Source organism: Nyctereutes procyonoides, unplaced genomic scaffold, assembly GCF_905146905.1.
Source record: "Nyctereutes procyonoides isolate TBG_1078 unplaced genomic scaffold, NYPRO_anot_genome, whole genome shotgun sequence".
NCBI classification, from domain to species: Eukaryota; Metazoa; Chordata; class Mammalia; order Carnivora; family Canidae; genus Nyctereutes; species Nyctereutes procyonoides.
The window spans coordinates 14,444,822-14,462,502 of record NW_026575134.1 but is presented as its reverse complement, the minus strand read 5'-3'; the positions used below and the strand labels follow the sequence as shown (position 1 = coordinate 14,462,502).

The window sequence follows — 17,681 nt, the reverse complement described above, 5'->3', positions numbered from 1 at the left end:
TTCTCTCAGCACCGGTTGTAACTAATCAGAATGCTGAGTGGATTTATTCTCCTGCGGAACACAACCAAACGCCTTCAGCGGCTGCTAAAATGACCGTAACTTTGTTCTGATGGAATCTTCTGGCCAGGAAATGAAAGGGTGGATCATAACCTATAAGCGAACTGAATAATATTCCTTCAGAATCAGAACAGTAAGACCGCTTTTCAAGTAGATATTACAGAAAGCTTGGATCCATGCAAAGCAGATACGAGAAAGCTAGAGGAGGGGCTGGCTGCCCGTAAGTCTGGAATTACAAATGGCAAAGGTGGGAAGTTGCATAAAGGTACACCTGCTTCCGATATTTAGCTGCTGCTGTGTGTTTTTTTTCCTGAGGTCTCTGTCCATGGAGAATGCACTGAGGTCAGACTCAGAAGTCCTGAATACTGGTCCCAGTTCTGTCCCCATCAGTCAGTGACCTTAGGAAAGCCACTGAACTTCTTTGGGCATCCTGAAGTGGGAAGCCAGCACCCACTGGTCTACCTTACTGAGCTGCTACCACTGTGAGAATGAACAAGCTACTAGATAGTGCTCTGTAAACTGCAAGATGCTGTAGAAATCGAAGCTATTTCTAAAGATATGTGATCACCCTCAAAGGCCATAGTGAGAACAGAAGGCTCTAGTCTCTGTATTCAAAGGAATCATCTTAGTGAGATGCTGCTAAGTGGCATTTGGCCATGGCCACTCCCAAATGGGCCTCAGGAAGGCAGTCTGTGCCACGGCATTCAAAAGGAGGCCAAGGGGCACTGTTTTAGTTGTTCACCCTCTCTACTCATGTTCTTCATCCTTGAGTCCTCTTGTCACCCAATGCAATGCTTGGCATAAACATGAGACAAATCCAAGAATGCCAGGCTAAGGATTTTAGGCCTTAGTGAACAAAATTCATCCCTGAGAAAGGAAATGGGCTGAAGGGAGAATTTCTGAAAGCCTGAGTCTAGGGTGACCAGTCGACTTGGACCCAAGGGACTTCTCAAGACCAGTTGGTTACTCTACCAAGCGTCATACTTACATATCCATTTTGTCTCCTCCCAGGTGGCAGGGAAGAAAGTATCTGAACTAAGAGAGGTCTGGTGGAAGGCATGTGTGTCTCTGAGTTCCTAAAGAGTGGATCCCTAGAGATTTAGAATCTTGACATTTTTTCCCCCTTTTGTCCCTATTTGTTTCAATTTCCCTCGCTGACACCATCTTCTCTCTGTCAGGAATCCAACAGAATCACATCCCTCCTATTTTTCCCCGCATCAGATTATCACCTTTAAGATATTTCTCTGATCCCTGTCAGTGGCTTCTTGCCACTAGCTAAGTCTACCAAACAACCAGAGGCATGTGGTACAAAACAGCAGGACTTGCACCAGGGATCATTAGAAGTGCCCTGTGCAGTATTCACCAGGACACATGTGCATTGCAGAACCGCTGTCCGGATCAAGGGCCAATGGGGACCCAGAGCAGGGAAATGATACTCTGGGCTAGTGAGGAGTTGTGATCAGTGGGGATTTCCCCTTTAAAAACTTACAGCAAAAGCCTGTCTGAGACCATTCAATATTCATAAATGGAAGGCAGAGACGGTGTTTCTGTTCCGCCAAGAGCAATAGCTATTTATCACAGCAAATGACTGAAATCGTTGTACGTACGATGCTTTACTCAGTGCTGTAAATTATGGTATACAGAAGATTAAACTTGAGCCTAATGCTGCCCTTGAGCTTCAACAGCTGAGTCCTATAAATGGCTACCCGTTAAAAAGAGAGAATCTTTTTCCTGGTTACTATTTAAAAGTGTATCTCTATTAAAAGCTTATCTTAAACATAAATTACCAGGAAACCTGCCCCTGGCCCCGACTCCTTCTCGGGGCACTGACTCACAGAGTCACATCTAGATGACATAGTGACAGGCCTGAGACTTGAAGCATGTGCTGGGCCTCTGGGGGGAGGGCAGACAGAGGCCAGAAAGGTGAGAGGGACTCACGGTGTACAGAATGAGCACTCACTCTGGGCTTGGCCAGACCTTAAGGCTTTAAGGAGACCTTCAGCATTCGAATGATCCTCAACCCCAAACCACTTCAAAGAGAGCAGTTCTTCTGTTATCCGCTGTTCTGTGAAGTATCACGGAACCCTGACCTAGCTAGGGCTGAAGCCCCAATCTTCCTAGCTAAATTTTATTCTCCAAGCACTTGTTACTCAGATGTGGTCCATGGACCAAAAGCACCAGCGTTACCTGGAATGGCATCCGAAATACAGACACAATGAATGAGAATCTGCATTTTAGCAATTTAGTGTTTAGCAAACATTTGGCGGGGGGGATTCATATGCACATTAAAGTTTGAGAAGAAGGATAAATAAGCAGGTGTCAGTAGCGAGGAGCCCCTTCATTTTCTCATTAAAAATCATTACACATGACAAACGGGATTTATGGGAATAGGTCCTAGCAGTAGGGCATAGGATTTTGAACGCTCTATGTCCAGTCCTACTTCAGAACACTTTCAGGAACTTGACAAACAGATTTTTAAAAACTAGACATGAATGTGTCACTCTGAACTAGACAGATGTCCCAAAGCACCTCAGGGTGTAAAACAGAGTGAATTAGCAAGAAGTTCATGCTTTATAGATCAGTTGGGGTGCCTCTAATCCTCCTGTGAGTCTGTAGGCTGAGAATGCATGACAATGGTTGGGTCAGGATTTCAACTCTTTATTGGAATTACCAGTTGACTTTAAGTTAAGAGAAATGCATACAAAGGTTTCTGTGTTGTTGGAGAACACAGAAGTCCCGGATAACCATTGCCTTTATTAGAAAAAGAAATATTGTTCACTATGCACGTTAAAACTTAATGGCAATCACTACATAAATACATAAATTTTTATATACAAAATATCATCTATCTATATAAATATATCTATATCTACATACAAATATTTATCTATGTATAAATAAAATCTATTCTGGACAGACTAGCAGAGAGAAAAATGGGAAGAAGATTAAAAAAGCTTTGCTAATCTAATGGAAGACAGGAAAGAAGATCAAAGAGGCAAATAAAAAGCAAAGTAAGCAGAAACACAAATTAAAAGACAGAAATAAGTCCAAACATATAAAGTAACCACAATAAATGTAAATGGATAAAACTTACCTATTAAAAGACACTATCAGATTGGACTTTTACAAAGGCCAGCTACATACCGTTTACAAGAATGCTGCCTAAGACAAGATGACACAGAAAAGTTGAAAATAAAGGACTGGAAAGGGAAGAGGCAAACACATATTCACCAACAGAAAACTGGGTTGGAAAGTTAATCAGATGAAATAGGACCTAAGGGGAAGGTTAATGGGATGAAGACTCCACCACTATAAAGACATGTATTATACGCATCCAACAACACAGTCTTAAAACTGTAAATCAAAGGTTGTTCTGAGCTCCAGAAGAGACTGACACACTTACACCCATCGTAGGAGACTTAAAACCCTTTTCTCAGAAATTGCACACCAGGCAGACCAAAATGGTAAGGATATACAAGATTCGAGCAACAAAAATAAGGAAATACATGGAACCTTGCACACAAGAGATCAAACAAATTTTCTGAACACATGAGACACATTTTTAAAAAAATGGCACATGCTAACTAGTCACAAAGGAAATATCATTAAGTTATAAAATGGATAACTCAGAGCTAACATTCTCTGGCCATCATAAACTAAACCAGAAATCAAAAATAAAACAAACGGTCAGGCCTCCCTCAACTACTCTTTACATCGGAAAACTAAAACCACACTCCTAAATTACCAGTTGGTGGTTGTGTGATTTTTTTTTTCTTCTGTGTGTGGCCTAGTTGCTATGGGACCAGGTTAATTTACATGACATTGTCAGGGGCTATCACCAGAAACAGGAAACTCCCTGAGCCATGATAGCTTCATTATTTTGTGCTTTGAACTAAATTCTAAACCAAGGAGAAGGTGAAGTATCTGAGTCCCAGAAGAAAAGAGGGATGTGCCTGGGTTAATTATGACCCAGTGGTGTAACACTAGAAGCTGCTACTGGCACGTTCCCCAGGCTGTGCCCTGTTCACCACACTATATACCTATCTCTTTCTGCTCACCAACGCAGGCTGGATAAGGAGACTGCCCTGGAGGTGCCATTGGCACCTGGGAAAAGGTGCTATTCACTTGATGTGGCATCTTACAAATGAATAGTGTCCTGGCATCGAGCAAACACTGCAGGTAACATTTTGTAGGGGGTCTCCTGGTTGTTCTTTTACAGGGCCAAGCACTTCTGAAAAATGACCAGGGAAGGCTGCATAGGAGACACACAGGAAAAATACAGGTTCATTTATCCTGTGGGGAGGAAGCACTTCCCCCAAGGAATCCCTCAAAACAAAACAAAACCAGACAGATGGTCCTTCCCCTGGACTGTGCTGCTGCCGACCCAATTCAATTCCAGGGCTGGTTGACTCACGAGACAAATATTAAAAGGAAAAACACCAAACGCTGGAAGAGGGATAGGATGCAGGGTCAGGGTGATGCGGACCAAATCGAATTAATGACAGGTCTGTAAGTTCTGTGGGTGGGTGGGAGTGGGAGGCAGAAAAATAGCAGATAAAAGAGAGGGGACATAGCTCTTCTTCTTGTGCCTGGCACACCTGTGGTAGTTAAAAGAGCCCAGTGGTTTCCGGGCTCACAAACATTACAAGCCACAGAGCAGGGGCAACCTCACCACCTCTGGGCCTCTTGGCTGGTCCCTCGTGGCGGCAAACACCACCACCATCACCATGCCCCCCACCCCTTCAAAGAGTGGCTGAGGCAAAGGTTTGTCATCAGGGCAGAATTTGGAAAGCACTGCCTCCTTAATCACACTGGTAACCCGACTCCTATGTACTTGGAGATGGTGCCACCATTAAGATGACGCCCAGAGCTGACAGTGCGGCAGGTCCCCGAGCCAGGGTGTCAGTGTGACCTTACTAATGGGGAGGGATTGGTACCCTCCTGATGGAGGTGGGTGCTTGCTTACGAGGGGGTAAAGTATGGGCTGGGGGCAGCCACTTGCGGAGCTGGGCAGGAACCACCAACACAACACAAGCGAAGCCGAATGCACCTCTGGAGAAGGCTCAGGGATTTGAAGAAATAAATCCTGGGGGAGAGAAGCAAAGCATCGGGGACACTAATCAACAAACAAAACACAGGGTCAATCCGAAACCAAACGTTAGACCACTGTCTTCATTTATTGCCCCCCAGGTCCCATGCTGCCCCAGACCCATCTATTCCGCATGTGTCTGTGGCACTGTTTTCTAGAGGGCCTGGCTCTGTGCAAAAGCACAGGGCAGGTCCTACACAAGCTGCAGGAGGTCCTCAACCCCAGGAAGCCACTAATTGCTAAGATGCCACATCAACTGAAAAGCACCTTTCTCCAGAGGAGGGAAAAAGATACAGGCCATAGTAAATGTGCATATGAGGGAAGAAGGGCTTTGACTTAAAAAAAAAAAAAAAAAAAAAAAAAAAAAAAAAAAGAGGGCTTGGACTTCTTTTTTTTTTTTCCTCAATTTTTTTTTTTTTATTTTTAAAAGATTTTATTTACTCATTTGAGAGACAGCGAGAGTGAGAGCATGAGCAGGGAGAAGAGGGAGAAGCAAGCTCCCCCCTGAGCAGGGAGCCCGATGCAGGACTCGATCCCAGGACCCCAGGATCATGACCTGAGTCAAGGGCAGAAGCTTAACCCACTGAGCTACCCAAGCACCCCAGAACCTTCTTTAAAGTCCTCAAGGCGAACCTTACACACGGGTTCCTTGTATGGGACACTCTGGGAGGTAACTCACTCTCAGTGACCCCAGCCAAGCACTAAGAATCAGCTTCTTGAGCGAGAACTCCAGAGGCCTTTCTAAAAGGACAACCGCTCAGCAGAGTTCCAGCTTAGACAGAAGCTGGGTTCCCGCATCAGGTTGTGAGGTGAAAGTTATGTACAATCACCACACCCTTGAACACCCATAAAGCACAGTGTACATGGTTTGGGGATTGTGGGTTCTCTCTATGGCCAGTTTCTCCTCCAGTGTTGGACAAAAATCTCTGTTTCTCTGCTCCAATACCAGAATGCAGTGGGTTTGTGTCTGGGGTCACGTTATTGGAAACAAAGGTACATGATAATGATTATCCAGTGCCTGTGGTTGAATTCGGATAAATTAAGAGTGATGAGCCTCCACAGTGAAAGAGATGTTTTTGTGTTTTACTCCAAGACCTCAGAGCACTTTAATCCTCGAATAGCTGCAGAGGGGAGCTGGGCGCCGTGCTCCCTGCGTGCGCACGTCCACCTGCAAGCTCTAGCTCTCGGAGCACCGGTTCACTACGCCAAGGAGGGAACGCTGTTTGGGAAATGCTGCTCTACTCACTGCTCAGGATGGGGGGAGAAGTGCAAAATGACCTTTTGAATCTGTGATGGCAACATTCTTGCGTCGGATTTAAAGAAGGTGATGACTGTTCCCCTAATTTTCCTTGGTTGATACAGCTCCGGGGAATGGAACAGTGCAGCCTGCATGGCGAGGACAAACGACTCAAGTGATGAGTCAGAAGCCGGGGGTCATGTTACAGTGCCAGTCCTCCAGAAATCAGCTGTGGTTAAGGATCAAAGCAGCAGCTTCTCAAGCGCTCAGCGAGGAAGGATGTTTCCCTGGATGTCGCCTCTCCAACCTTATTGGGACAGAGCCGGTCATTCTCTTTCAAAAGAGTGGTATCTTCTAAATGAATGTACTCATTTACATGTGGAATCTGGCTTCTTCACAAGTAGCAAGCCAATTTCCCCTCATTGTTTGCTTCCTCCCTCTTTTCTCATAAGATTCGTTTTAAAAGAAGTACTCTGAGCATCAATTGGATGTCCAGCACTCATCATTAACGCAGGTAATACAACGGTGAGCATGACGACAGGGCTCCTGGCTCCTTGAAACTCCTGGTCTGGTGCATGTGTGTGTGTGTGTGTGTGTGTGTAAGAGAGAGAGGGAGAGAGAAAGGGAGAGGGAGGAGAGAGACGGGATGGACAAGTCAACAAGCATTTGCAATAGCCATCACATATGCTAATGCTGGTGACGTGGAGGGTGCCAAGAGCATACTGATTGGGGTGGGAGGAGTCCTTCCTTCTACCTGCCTGTGTAGCAAGTCAGGAAATGTGCTCCGCACTGGGACTCAGGGATGCAGAAGGCTCAGCAGCTAGTGCTCGCCGGTGCCCCCGCTGATGGCGATGGGTACCACAGAGCACAGGTATGCCGGGGGCAGAGGTGTGAGCTGACGATTTGGTTGGGTGGCAGCTGAGCTCAGCACAAATGCAGATAAAACACTTAGGGCATTGTCAGCCCAGAAAGAGGTCTCTCAGTGACACAAACACAAAGTCACCTGCACTTGGGAAAAAAAAATCTCAAGACACAACTGAGATGGCTATTGTCCAGGTCAGTAACAGCTGACGGTGACAAATCTAGCGGCTCCTTCTCTTTCTTGGCATTTGACCGGGTCGATGCAACACTTCGACCTGTCTCGGCTTCCACGTCGTCACCCTCTGCTGCTTTTCCCGCCAGATCACTGGCCGTTCCTATGCTAACTAATCCCAAATGTTGACATCTCTCTCTTCCAATTCAGCCCATCATCAAATTCTGTCAGTTCCATTTCCAGGAGGGACCTCAGAGTTATCCTTTCCTGTCTATCTGCATTCGTCCCTAGCAGGTTTCCCAGGCTCCAAGCAGCCAGAGCAGTTGCCTAAAAATATCAACCAGAGGATGTCTTTTCCTCACTCATTCCCCTCAGTGTCTTCTCACCACGTCCAGAAGAAAACCCAAACCTTGAGCCCTGGCTCACAGGGCTCTACAGATCTGGTCCCCACCTACCTCTTCTGCTGGGGCACCCTCGTGCCAGCTCTTCATATGACTTGACTGCGTTTTTGTCTGTCATTTAACATCCCAGAATGTAGGCTTCAGGAAAGCCATGACCTTGTTTGTGTTGTTCACCACCACTTCTGTGACACTAGAACAATGGCTGCCTGGGACAGGTAATCAGTAAATGTTTTTTAGATAAATGAATGAATCAAAGCCACGTGACTCTGAAAAAGGGGACCCAAAAGTCTTAGCCTTCAAGAAACAGGCTTTTGATGTGATTATAAGTAGAATTTTTTTTTTCAATTACGGATGAATTCAATAATCCTGAGGTTAGGAAGATCCTATTAATTTAGCTTTAAATTTGAGCTGAACCATTCCATCTGCTGTTTATTTATTAGCATTTCTACATAATTCACAGAAACACGCAAAAAAGGAATTTCAATGGGTTTAGAGGAAATAACCTACTCTTTGTGGGTCTCGTGGATCTGCTCACTTGTTGGAGACAAAGGGGAGCCTATAGGAGCCTACAAGACGTAGGTGATGGGACCTACTATACTACTTCTATGAGGCCCCTTCTTTTTGTCTGTTCAAATGCTGTGGCTGAGGCTCTACACACACTCGCTATAGCTGATTTATGCTTCCCTTCTTCCTTCCCTCAAAATCGTGCTGAAGTGCTTCATCTCTGCCAGTCAGCAGACAAGGTCAGCAGGTGGGTGAGAAAAAGGCAGGGAGCTTGGCCACGCAAGAGCACCTGGGTACGTCCTTCAGGGGACCACCAGACCTCTCTGTAGCCAAGCCTAGCTACAGTGTCATGGGGAGTTCCAGACCCAAAACGTTCAACCTGTAGAGTGACTAAAGGGACTTGAGTCGGACAGAGGTGGGAACCCCAGTTTTGCCACTTACATTGCCTGATCTTGAGCAAATTTCTTAAATCCTCTGAATGTCCCTTGCCTTTGTTGTGTGATGGGCATCAAATGACCATGGCGGCGATAGCATTAACTAACACATAGAAAGCTTGGCACATGTAAGTGCTCACTACGTGCATTAGCTTTATTATCATTACTGTTATTGGTATCTTTGTTTCCCATTGGCAGAGTGAAAAGACAAGTCGGGGTCGGGGACTAGGTCAACTTGCTCTGTTCCAGACACAGCATTAACTGTAAGTTGAGCAGATGCAAGTTCAAAATATAAACATGTGAAGTGGAACAAAACATAGCCCTACTTTGTCGTACATTCTCTTAGATGCAATGTAATGTAACAAATTAACCGTTTGGTAATTGGTCTGTCTGTCATTTCCTTCCATAGGGTTCGCCATAGGATTTATAGGAATATCTTGAGCATCTATTGTATGATTCACACTTTACCAGGGATGATGGAAAGATGACACAAGAGGAAACGCTGGCAGGTATTGTTTCTGATCATAAGGAGCCCAAAAGACATATATTAGTCTAGGAGTTCATTCCAGATCGGGCTTACACTCATGAAATCAAAGTTAAAAAAGGATCCTACTAACAAAATAAAGTTTGCACGTATTCAGATGCTCTTGGCAAGCCTTATTAATTCATGCTGTCAGACTCGGCAAAGAATATGTTTGATGAGAACAATTTCCTTTTTTTTTTTTTGAGAACAATTTCCTTTAATTATTTTATACTTCTCTGGTGTAAGTAATCTGGTCTCATAAAATATAATGAACAACAACAATAACAGAAATTTAATCTCAACAAACAAATCCAACTGGATTGACACCCAAGCCCAAGCGCTCTGCGGCGGTGGCCATCAACACTTTCAGAAAGGAAGTCCCGGAGGTTAATTATGTGGTGATGATCCCCCCAGAAGCCCAGGGGGACACTGACACACAGAGGGACTGACTTTCTCTAGGGCTCAGAAACACAAATGGTTGGTTTCCTCCTCAACTCGAGGTCACCTGGAGGTGGACAAAATAAAAAGAACAATTGCAGGAAACCCTGGGACCTCCTTAATGAGGCTCCCATGTGCAGCCCTGCTGGGCTGGGCCAATCCCGGTACCCAGCCGACACTGGCATCTGGATGTGTGCGGGGGGAATGGAGGTGAGTCGCTGTCACTCATTTATTTTCCCGCTCAGCCTCTCTGCTTTGGCTCACAGTTCATTAAATTCTACTGCATCACCATCAACATGCAAAACAGCTACTTGAAGGGCATTCAAAAATATAATCAGGAAAGGGAAAAAAAAAAAGCCCTTTCTGAGAAAGAGGGGAAAAATTAATCCTCTCTTGTCTGTTGAATGACATCTAGGTTCTTTGGTTCTAATACATTTTTTTTTTTTTAAGTAGCAGCGACATCCAGGGATTATCTCTGTTTGATGGATGGGGTGTGGGGCTCCGTGGCTCCCTGCTAGGAGGGCAGGCACCAAATGTGGCTGAAAATTTCTGAAGGTTCTGTGTCTACGGACATGCTATTTCTTTTGCTTTTTCTCCCCTTTTTCTGATTTTTGAGGTGGGGAAAACTGCCACTTATGGGTTTCTATAAGATGGTTTGTGTTATGCCTTGCATACAAATGTGACGGGGAAATTATCCTGGTGACCAGCTCTGTAGAAGCTGAAATAGTAAACTTTCTACATGCTGCCGTGTGTGTGATTGCACGGCAGTTATTTCTGGGCATCGTTCTGGGCTCATGTGTGTGTGCATGCACGTTCACTTTCATGTGGAGAAAAATTTAAATATAGAAAAAGCACAGAAGATGATATGACACATGGGGTGTTATATGTTATGGGAGTAGCTTTCAACTGGGGGTGATTTTGTCCCTTAGGGGACATTGGCAATGGCTGGAGACAGTTTTGGTTGTCATGACTGAGGGTGGGGGCTGCTACTGGAATCGAGTGGATAGAGGTCAGGGAAGCTGCTCAACACCCAGCACTGCACAGGGTGCCCTATCACAGAGAACTTCCAGTCCCCCGTGGAAACAGTGTTGCTAGTGAGAAAGCCCCCTTTATAGTAGTTCATTATGCAAATATGTCAGGAGATAAGGAGAGAAAGAAAATCGTAACTCTTTTCATTTGGACAAATCCTACAACTACAATTTCATAAATGTCCAAACCCATTACGAAAATACAACTTAAATCTACTATATTCTTCTCTTTAATTACAATATTCCAAATTGTTAGAAGTATGCAACTACTAAAAGTAATAAAAATATTTTTTTTTCTTTGTAGGCACCTTGCACATCCTTGTTTTGAGCTTATATACATGCCTGGGCCCACAGATAAGACCCTCTACACACACACACACACACACACACCCGCACACACATATCACACACACAGAGGATTCATTTTTGGAGAAATGGTTACAGCACTCTTTCTGGGATGAGGGTTAGACTCACAACAGCACTGACGTAAGAGGAAGAGTCACACACGTCACCCTCCTACTCTGCTTTAATCAGGAGTGAAAACCCTTTGGACAAGATTTCATTACAAATCTCTGTAGCTTATCACTTGGTTTTTGATACGTGAACTTTTTTTCCTGTTAAGCTTTCACTATGGTACTAAGTACTTTCCAAATGCAAGTTCCTTTTTTTTTCTTTTTTAAAGTGGGCTCCATGCCCAATGTGGGGCTTGAATTCATGACTCTGAGATCAAGACCTGAGCTGAGATCAAGTCGGACACTTCAGCGATTGAGCCACCCAGGCACCCCAAGTTCTTTTAATTATTACAACCACCTAATAAGATAAGCCACTCTACCTATTTTAAGAATAAGGAAACTAAAGCACAGAGAGGCCAAGTAATCTCCCCAAGTCACACAGCTAACAAACGGTAGAGCTGGAACTTGATTCCAGGCAGACTGACCCCACAGAGGCTATTTCCAACCATGAGCCAATCACATCATGGCTGCTCATCAAGCTACAACTTGGGGTATGAGGGATAAGAACACTTGCTGAATGAGATCAGGGCTTCCAAGGCAAGGTTTTAATATTCTGTTTCCCCCTTTCTGTGACTATCCCTAAATAACCTCATCAACTCACCTAAGGGGCTTTAGAAACAAAGCAATATCTCAAAATTCTGTATCTTCTGGGTATAGGTTTAAAAAGCATCTAAAGGGCTCTTGGACAGATTCAGGAAAGAGACCTTAGGTGGCCCTGGGGTGGGGGGGGGTCAGAAGGCGGCTCCTAGAGAGCTCCCCTCCATGCCAAGCACGGGGTCTCACCTCTGGGCACATGTGCTTTTTACGTTTGGGGGGACATCAGCGTGGGGCACAAAATCAGAAGTGACAGGAATGCAGAGCGTCCTGGGAGTGGGGATTCACGTGACCCTGTGTGGCCAGGCAGCCAAAGCAGGATGGACCCTGGCAGGGACTCCAGAGAGGTACCCGGAGCTTCACGACATTTCCGGAGGAGCTGACACTGGGGCCTAATGTGAACGTAAACCATATTATAAAGCCAGATCCTCGGGACTCCTGGCATTGTAATCATCCTCAGGCTGACAATTCTTGCCTCCAAGAGTATGCAAGGCTGAAGATGAATCACAGGCCAATGTCTGTAGGCTGACCTCCGCGTGCACATCCCCTGAGACAGGGCCAGAAATGAAGACAGGAAGCATTTGACTGAATTGGTTTTCCCATTTTTCATAAGAAACATTCAACCTAATAAGAAATAGCCATACTTTATTGACAATAATAGCTACCCTTTCTTTATTTCCTTACTATGTGCCAGGAAACTCTATCTCTGTTCCTTACAGTAATTCTGAGGCAGAACGATCAGATCACCTTCTTTTTAGAGGAAAATGAGGCTTGGAAAAGTCATGCATTTAGCTCAAGGTTGTACAGAGAGTAAATGTCAGTCAAGATTCTAATCCAGGTCTGTCTGCCTCCAAAATCCATGATTTTTCTATGGTTTTCCAATTTTTCACATTACCATCAACCTTCAATGTCCCCAGAACCAACGGCCTAAATACTCTCTCTCTCATAAACACACACACACACACACACACACACGTGCTTTTTTCAATTTAACTTAAACAACTGGGACGCTAAGATCTTGGATGCCGCCGTGCACCCATCTCTCTCTCTATGCCAGGATCCATAAAATCCAGGAACTGAACCACACGTGCTAAGAATGAGTAAGTTTCTAAGAGAACACATTATTCAGTCCCCTGTCATTTGAAAAGTGACAAGTCCAGGGTCTCAGGGCTGGGCAGGGCCAAAGCTGGGACTTGGCCCCAGGCATGCCGGCCCCTAGCTATGTCCCTTCCAGTGCACCACAGCTCTGTTTCCCGGGGTCAGGGCCAGTGATGATGGACTCATTTCTGGGTGCTGGGAGTACAGAGTTGACAAGGCACATCCCTGGTCCTGAAAGAATCTGAGAAGCTGGTAGATGTGCCGAGACAGTCCACAGATAACTGAAGTGCAGGCAGAAACGGGAAGTGGCGCAGGAGAACAGTCCTATTAGGAGGGATGAATCACGTCCAGCTGGGGGCAATGGGGATCGATGCCATGCAGGAAGAGGGAGGAGGAAATGGACCCATGCTCTGGGTGTACTTGCCAGAAGGTGCTTCATACCAGTTATTTTGCACCAACAACTGCATGAGGCAGACAAGGTGGAAAGACAGAGGCACCTGCCCAAGGTCATACAGCTAATGTGACTTGCATGATCTGGCTCCCATCCCATGTCCTCTCCGTTACAACAAACTTCAAATGCTGTTCTATGGACCCCTGACAGGTTGGGAGTCAGGAGAGGCTAGGTAGGTGGGGCTCGAGCCCCTAAACAAAATTCCACCCCAGAGGCTCTGCTTTGCAAATGTATTTATAGACCGGGGCCCTTCATGAGATTCCTTTTGAAGAAAGGCTATGCTGCTAACAAAACAGAGTTTGAAGACCTGCACTCCCATGTGCTACCTGGCCAGTGAATGCGGGCAGGTCTTGGAGCCGGGCAGGGCAGGGAGGGCACGCGATCCATGCAGAAGCGCAGTGAGGGACAGGCTAAGCAAGCCGACTCTGGACTTCCCTCACTCTGGAGTGATGCTGCCTGCATTCAAAATCAGGCTGTGCACCTGCCTAGCTTTGAGACCTCAGGTAAGGCACTCCTGAGCCTCAGCTTCCTCACATTCAAAAGAACAGGGATCATACTGGTACCTACTTCCTAGGGCTGTTGAGAGGATTACGTACTCAAAGATAGGGAAAGCGCATAGCACAGTACCTGGCATTTAGCACAGTGTCATTCTTATTAACTTGTTGGAAATAGCAAGGCTAGTCAGAGGAGATAAAACAGCAAGAAAAGAAATATCATTAAGCCATACAAAGAATTCTCAGGGAAACGAAGAAATCCTCACTGTCCCCGAAGAACAGCTGTGGTTCTGAGCTCTGCCTTGCATTCTCCTGGTCTTGATAAATATGGGCTGTGAATCAGCAGGACACACACCTGAGAGACAGGGAGGTTTCGACACCTCCGTCTGCTGAGTTCCCATCGCGCTACTCATCAGCTGGTTCGGCAAGAAGCTCAGCAGGGTCTGGGCTTCAAGTGAGGAGGTCCGTCACTCCAAACCCCCAAGCTAATTTACAGCCACTGCTCAGAGGAGACGGCCCCAAAACCCTGGGCCATCCCCCTAAGCTTGACTTGGCTCTTGAATCAAAAGGCCTAGAACAGAGGGAGGCAGCTGTATCAGCGGAGTCAAGCCCTAGAAGCTTCCTTCATTGGCTAGATGAGGCCTCACCTTGGGCAGAACTGCAAGGCATAGTGGGATCCCAGGCCCCTTTCTGTTTCCTTCCATCAAAGACTCTGCCAATGGATTAAGCTCCCAGTGAAAGTTTTGATTAAGCCTATGGGATTTTCATCTGTCTTGTTCACAGCCATACCCAGCTCGGCAGCCCATCCCTGCAAATGAACGAACGCCCGTGACATTTGGGGTGCTCTAGCTCCGCATCTTCATGAGACAAACAGAAGCAACCAGCCACACAGATTCCACGGTCATTCACTGAACAAACCAGCTGTGTGGGATCTTCCTGCCACCGCTCTGCTCTCCGTTCCCCCACCTGTCACTTAGCTGATAACACCACCTCGGGGTCTCTAGCAGTTTCCCTTTGGAAAGGTTTGACCTTTTCTCTCTCCTGGAGGAAGGGGGGGCGGTCATTTGCTACAGAGCACTGAGCAAGAAGGTCAGCTCGGGCCGAGCACACAACTTGCTCCTTTCATGCTCAGCCTGCCAGAAACGAAAATGTTAGAGCTAGAAGCACCTGTGGAGATCACTCCTCACGGAAGAGGAGAAACCAAAGTCCTGAGACACCAGGCAAGGAGCTCAAGCTCACAGAGCTGGCTGTGGGGGACATCAGGAGACTCGGCCTCTCAACAGAGCTCTCTGTATGGCACGTTATCTAGGAGCCTCTCTCTGCCTTGAGCAGGTAAGGAAATTTTGGAAAGTGCCCCTAAATCCTGGATTCTCTTTCTATATATTAAAAACACAAAATATACCCACTCTTTCTCTCTCTCTCTATACACACACACAGATACAGATTATATATATTTAGATATGGATATATCATATATATACATATTCATAGATGATATTAGAATACGTAAAAACTATTCTAAAGGGCCAAATACATTTACTGATGAGTTTGGATAAGCAACTACTCCCTTTACGTTAAATTCACTTTTTATAGAACAGGGACAACTGGAGCTGGTGGGGGAAAGTCAGAAATCCTGAGTGTGAGAAAGGGGAAAATGTGTAATTTACAAAAGCATACCCAATATTATTATTGCTTTAATTTTTTTTTGGCATTTATTTAATGTGCTTGGAGATGTGATAGTGAAAGAGGGCACTGAGACAGGACGTTCACTGAAAGGGAGTACGGCTTAAATAAAAAGATCCGGAAACCCTCCACCTTAAGACAAGGCGCCTTCCATCTCTCGAGGTTAAGTAAGTGCCTGTCTGAGGTCAGTGGTGGTTTACGTGCTCCTCACGTGGCATCATGAGCACCTTATGCACCTGCAGGGGGGTGGTCCTAGGGTTTGCTGCTGACCTACCGAAGGGAATTTATGACATCGAGGATGTAAAGATACCGAGGGAAGGCAAGTTCCCAGACACAAACAAAGAGCATTCTTGGAGAGACAGAAACCAAAGCTGAGGCTGTCGGTACCAGGCGTTTCCTTGGGGCAGCACCCCCGGAGCCCCCCACACTGGGCTGCCCTCAGCTCCAGCCCCTCCTGGGGTAAACCCCGGCAGACTCAATCTGGCCCCCCATTTCAGGGATTTCGGGCTGCAGGAGCTGCCCCTCCATGGAGCGACCGCTCCCCCCTTCCCATGATCGCCCCGGGAGGCCAGCGCAAAGTTGGGGGACGGCTTCGCTCCGGTCCCATTTCCCTCCCGCAAGTGGCAGGTTCTCTCTCGTTCGCTCTGACAGGGCTGAGTGGCTCCGAGAAGGACTCCAGCTCCGAAAACCCTTGCCCTGCGAGCGGGGGCAGAGGCGCGGGGCACGGCCACTGCCGGGGCGAGGCGGGCGGACACCGTCGGGGGGGGGCGCGGGCGACGGTCGCCGGCGGGGGCGCGGGGGTCCACTTACCGCAGTGCGCCTGGAAAACCTGTGGCTTGACGGCCTGATTGCAGGCGCTGCACACCACGAGGTAGAAGTCGTCGTGTGCGGGGTAGTGGCCGAATAAGTGCATATCTGTGGGGAAAGGAAAACAGGGTTTTTGAGAAGGTCATGAAGGCTCAGGAGGCCTAGTTTCCTCTCGCCACGTCCTTGGGGACAGTGTTTCGAGTGAGACGCACAGCAAGGCAACAAGCTCTCCTAAAGGGACAAGGTTTGTGCGGTGCCACCTCCCGGCCCCCGCCTCGCCTCACCCCTGGAGGTGCACCGCCAGCACGGGGAGGGCCCCGGGGTCCCACGCTGACGGCTTCCCGTGGCCCCAGAGGGTGCCCAAGGGTGGGCCGGCACCCGACGGGGGGCTCCTCTAAACCCATTCCAACTTACGCGAGGTCTCTCAGGTGGACTGAGGTGCAGGGCGCAGAGTGCCCTGGAGAGCCGGTGCCCGTGTTTCCCCACCGCCTGGGGGACACCCCATGGCCCGGGAGGCCTCCGAACACGCGGTTTGCTCACTGCAATCGTTACCTGTTACTCATCTGACTGCCCTGCAGCGAGTGTGCCCAGCACCGGGCAGGCTGTGGGGGACACCGGATGGATGCCATCGAGGGCCCTGCTCTCCCGGACCTTACGGTGACAGGACACAGAAAAAGTTATACCCAAGTCCTCACGTGGCTGTGGGGCACGTGCTAAGGAGACGTATGGAGGCGTCCCTTGAGGGCGCGTGGGCCCAACCTGGTCAGGGGCCTGAAGAGGCTTCCCTGAGCAGTGGGTATTCGGGCGGGGACCTCAGGATGTGTGGGGGTTACGCAAGGGCTGGGGGGCGGCAGGGAAAGTTCAAGGTCCGCCAAGTGCTGTGGATCGGAGGAGCCTCTTGGCTGGAACACAAGGGGAGAGCCCAGAAGCTGTAGGCCTTGTGGACCAAGTAAGGATTTTGAACCTGATTTTAAAAACAAGGGAAGCGGGGATCCCTGGGTGGCTCAGCGGTTTAGCACCTGCCTTCGGCCCAGGCCGTTATCCTGGGGTCTCGGGATCAAGTCCCACATAGGGCTCCCTGCATGGAGCCTGTTTCTCCCTCTGCCTGTGTCTCTGCCTCTCTCTCTCTCTGTGTCTCTCATGAATGAATAAACAAAATCTTTAAAAACAAAAAACAAAACAAAACAAAAAAACCAAGGGAAACTGGGCACCTGGGTGGCTCAGCTGGTTAAGTGTCTGCCTTCAACTCAGGTCACGAGCCCGGAGTCCTGGGATCGAGTCCCATCTGGCTCCCTGGT

The 17,681-nt window shown here is 47.4% G+C and overlaps 1 protein-coding gene across 4 annotated transcripts in view; it reads right to left on the bottom strand.

Annotated features, from left to right (window-relative positions):
- ATXN7L1 (ataxin 7 like 1) overlaps window positions 1-17,681 on the bottom strand; it is a 244,271-nt gene that overhangs the window by 141,566 nt on the left and 85,024 nt on the right. For all 4 annotated transcript variants that reach the window (XM_055300978.1, XM_055300979.1, XM_055300980.1 and 1 more), the window contains exon 3: window positions 16,387-16,491. In XM_055300978.1, the coding sequence (XP_055156953.1) occupies window positions 16,387-16,491 (105 nt within the window). The remainder of the gene's footprint in view (window positions 1-16,386; window positions 16,492-17,681) is intronic.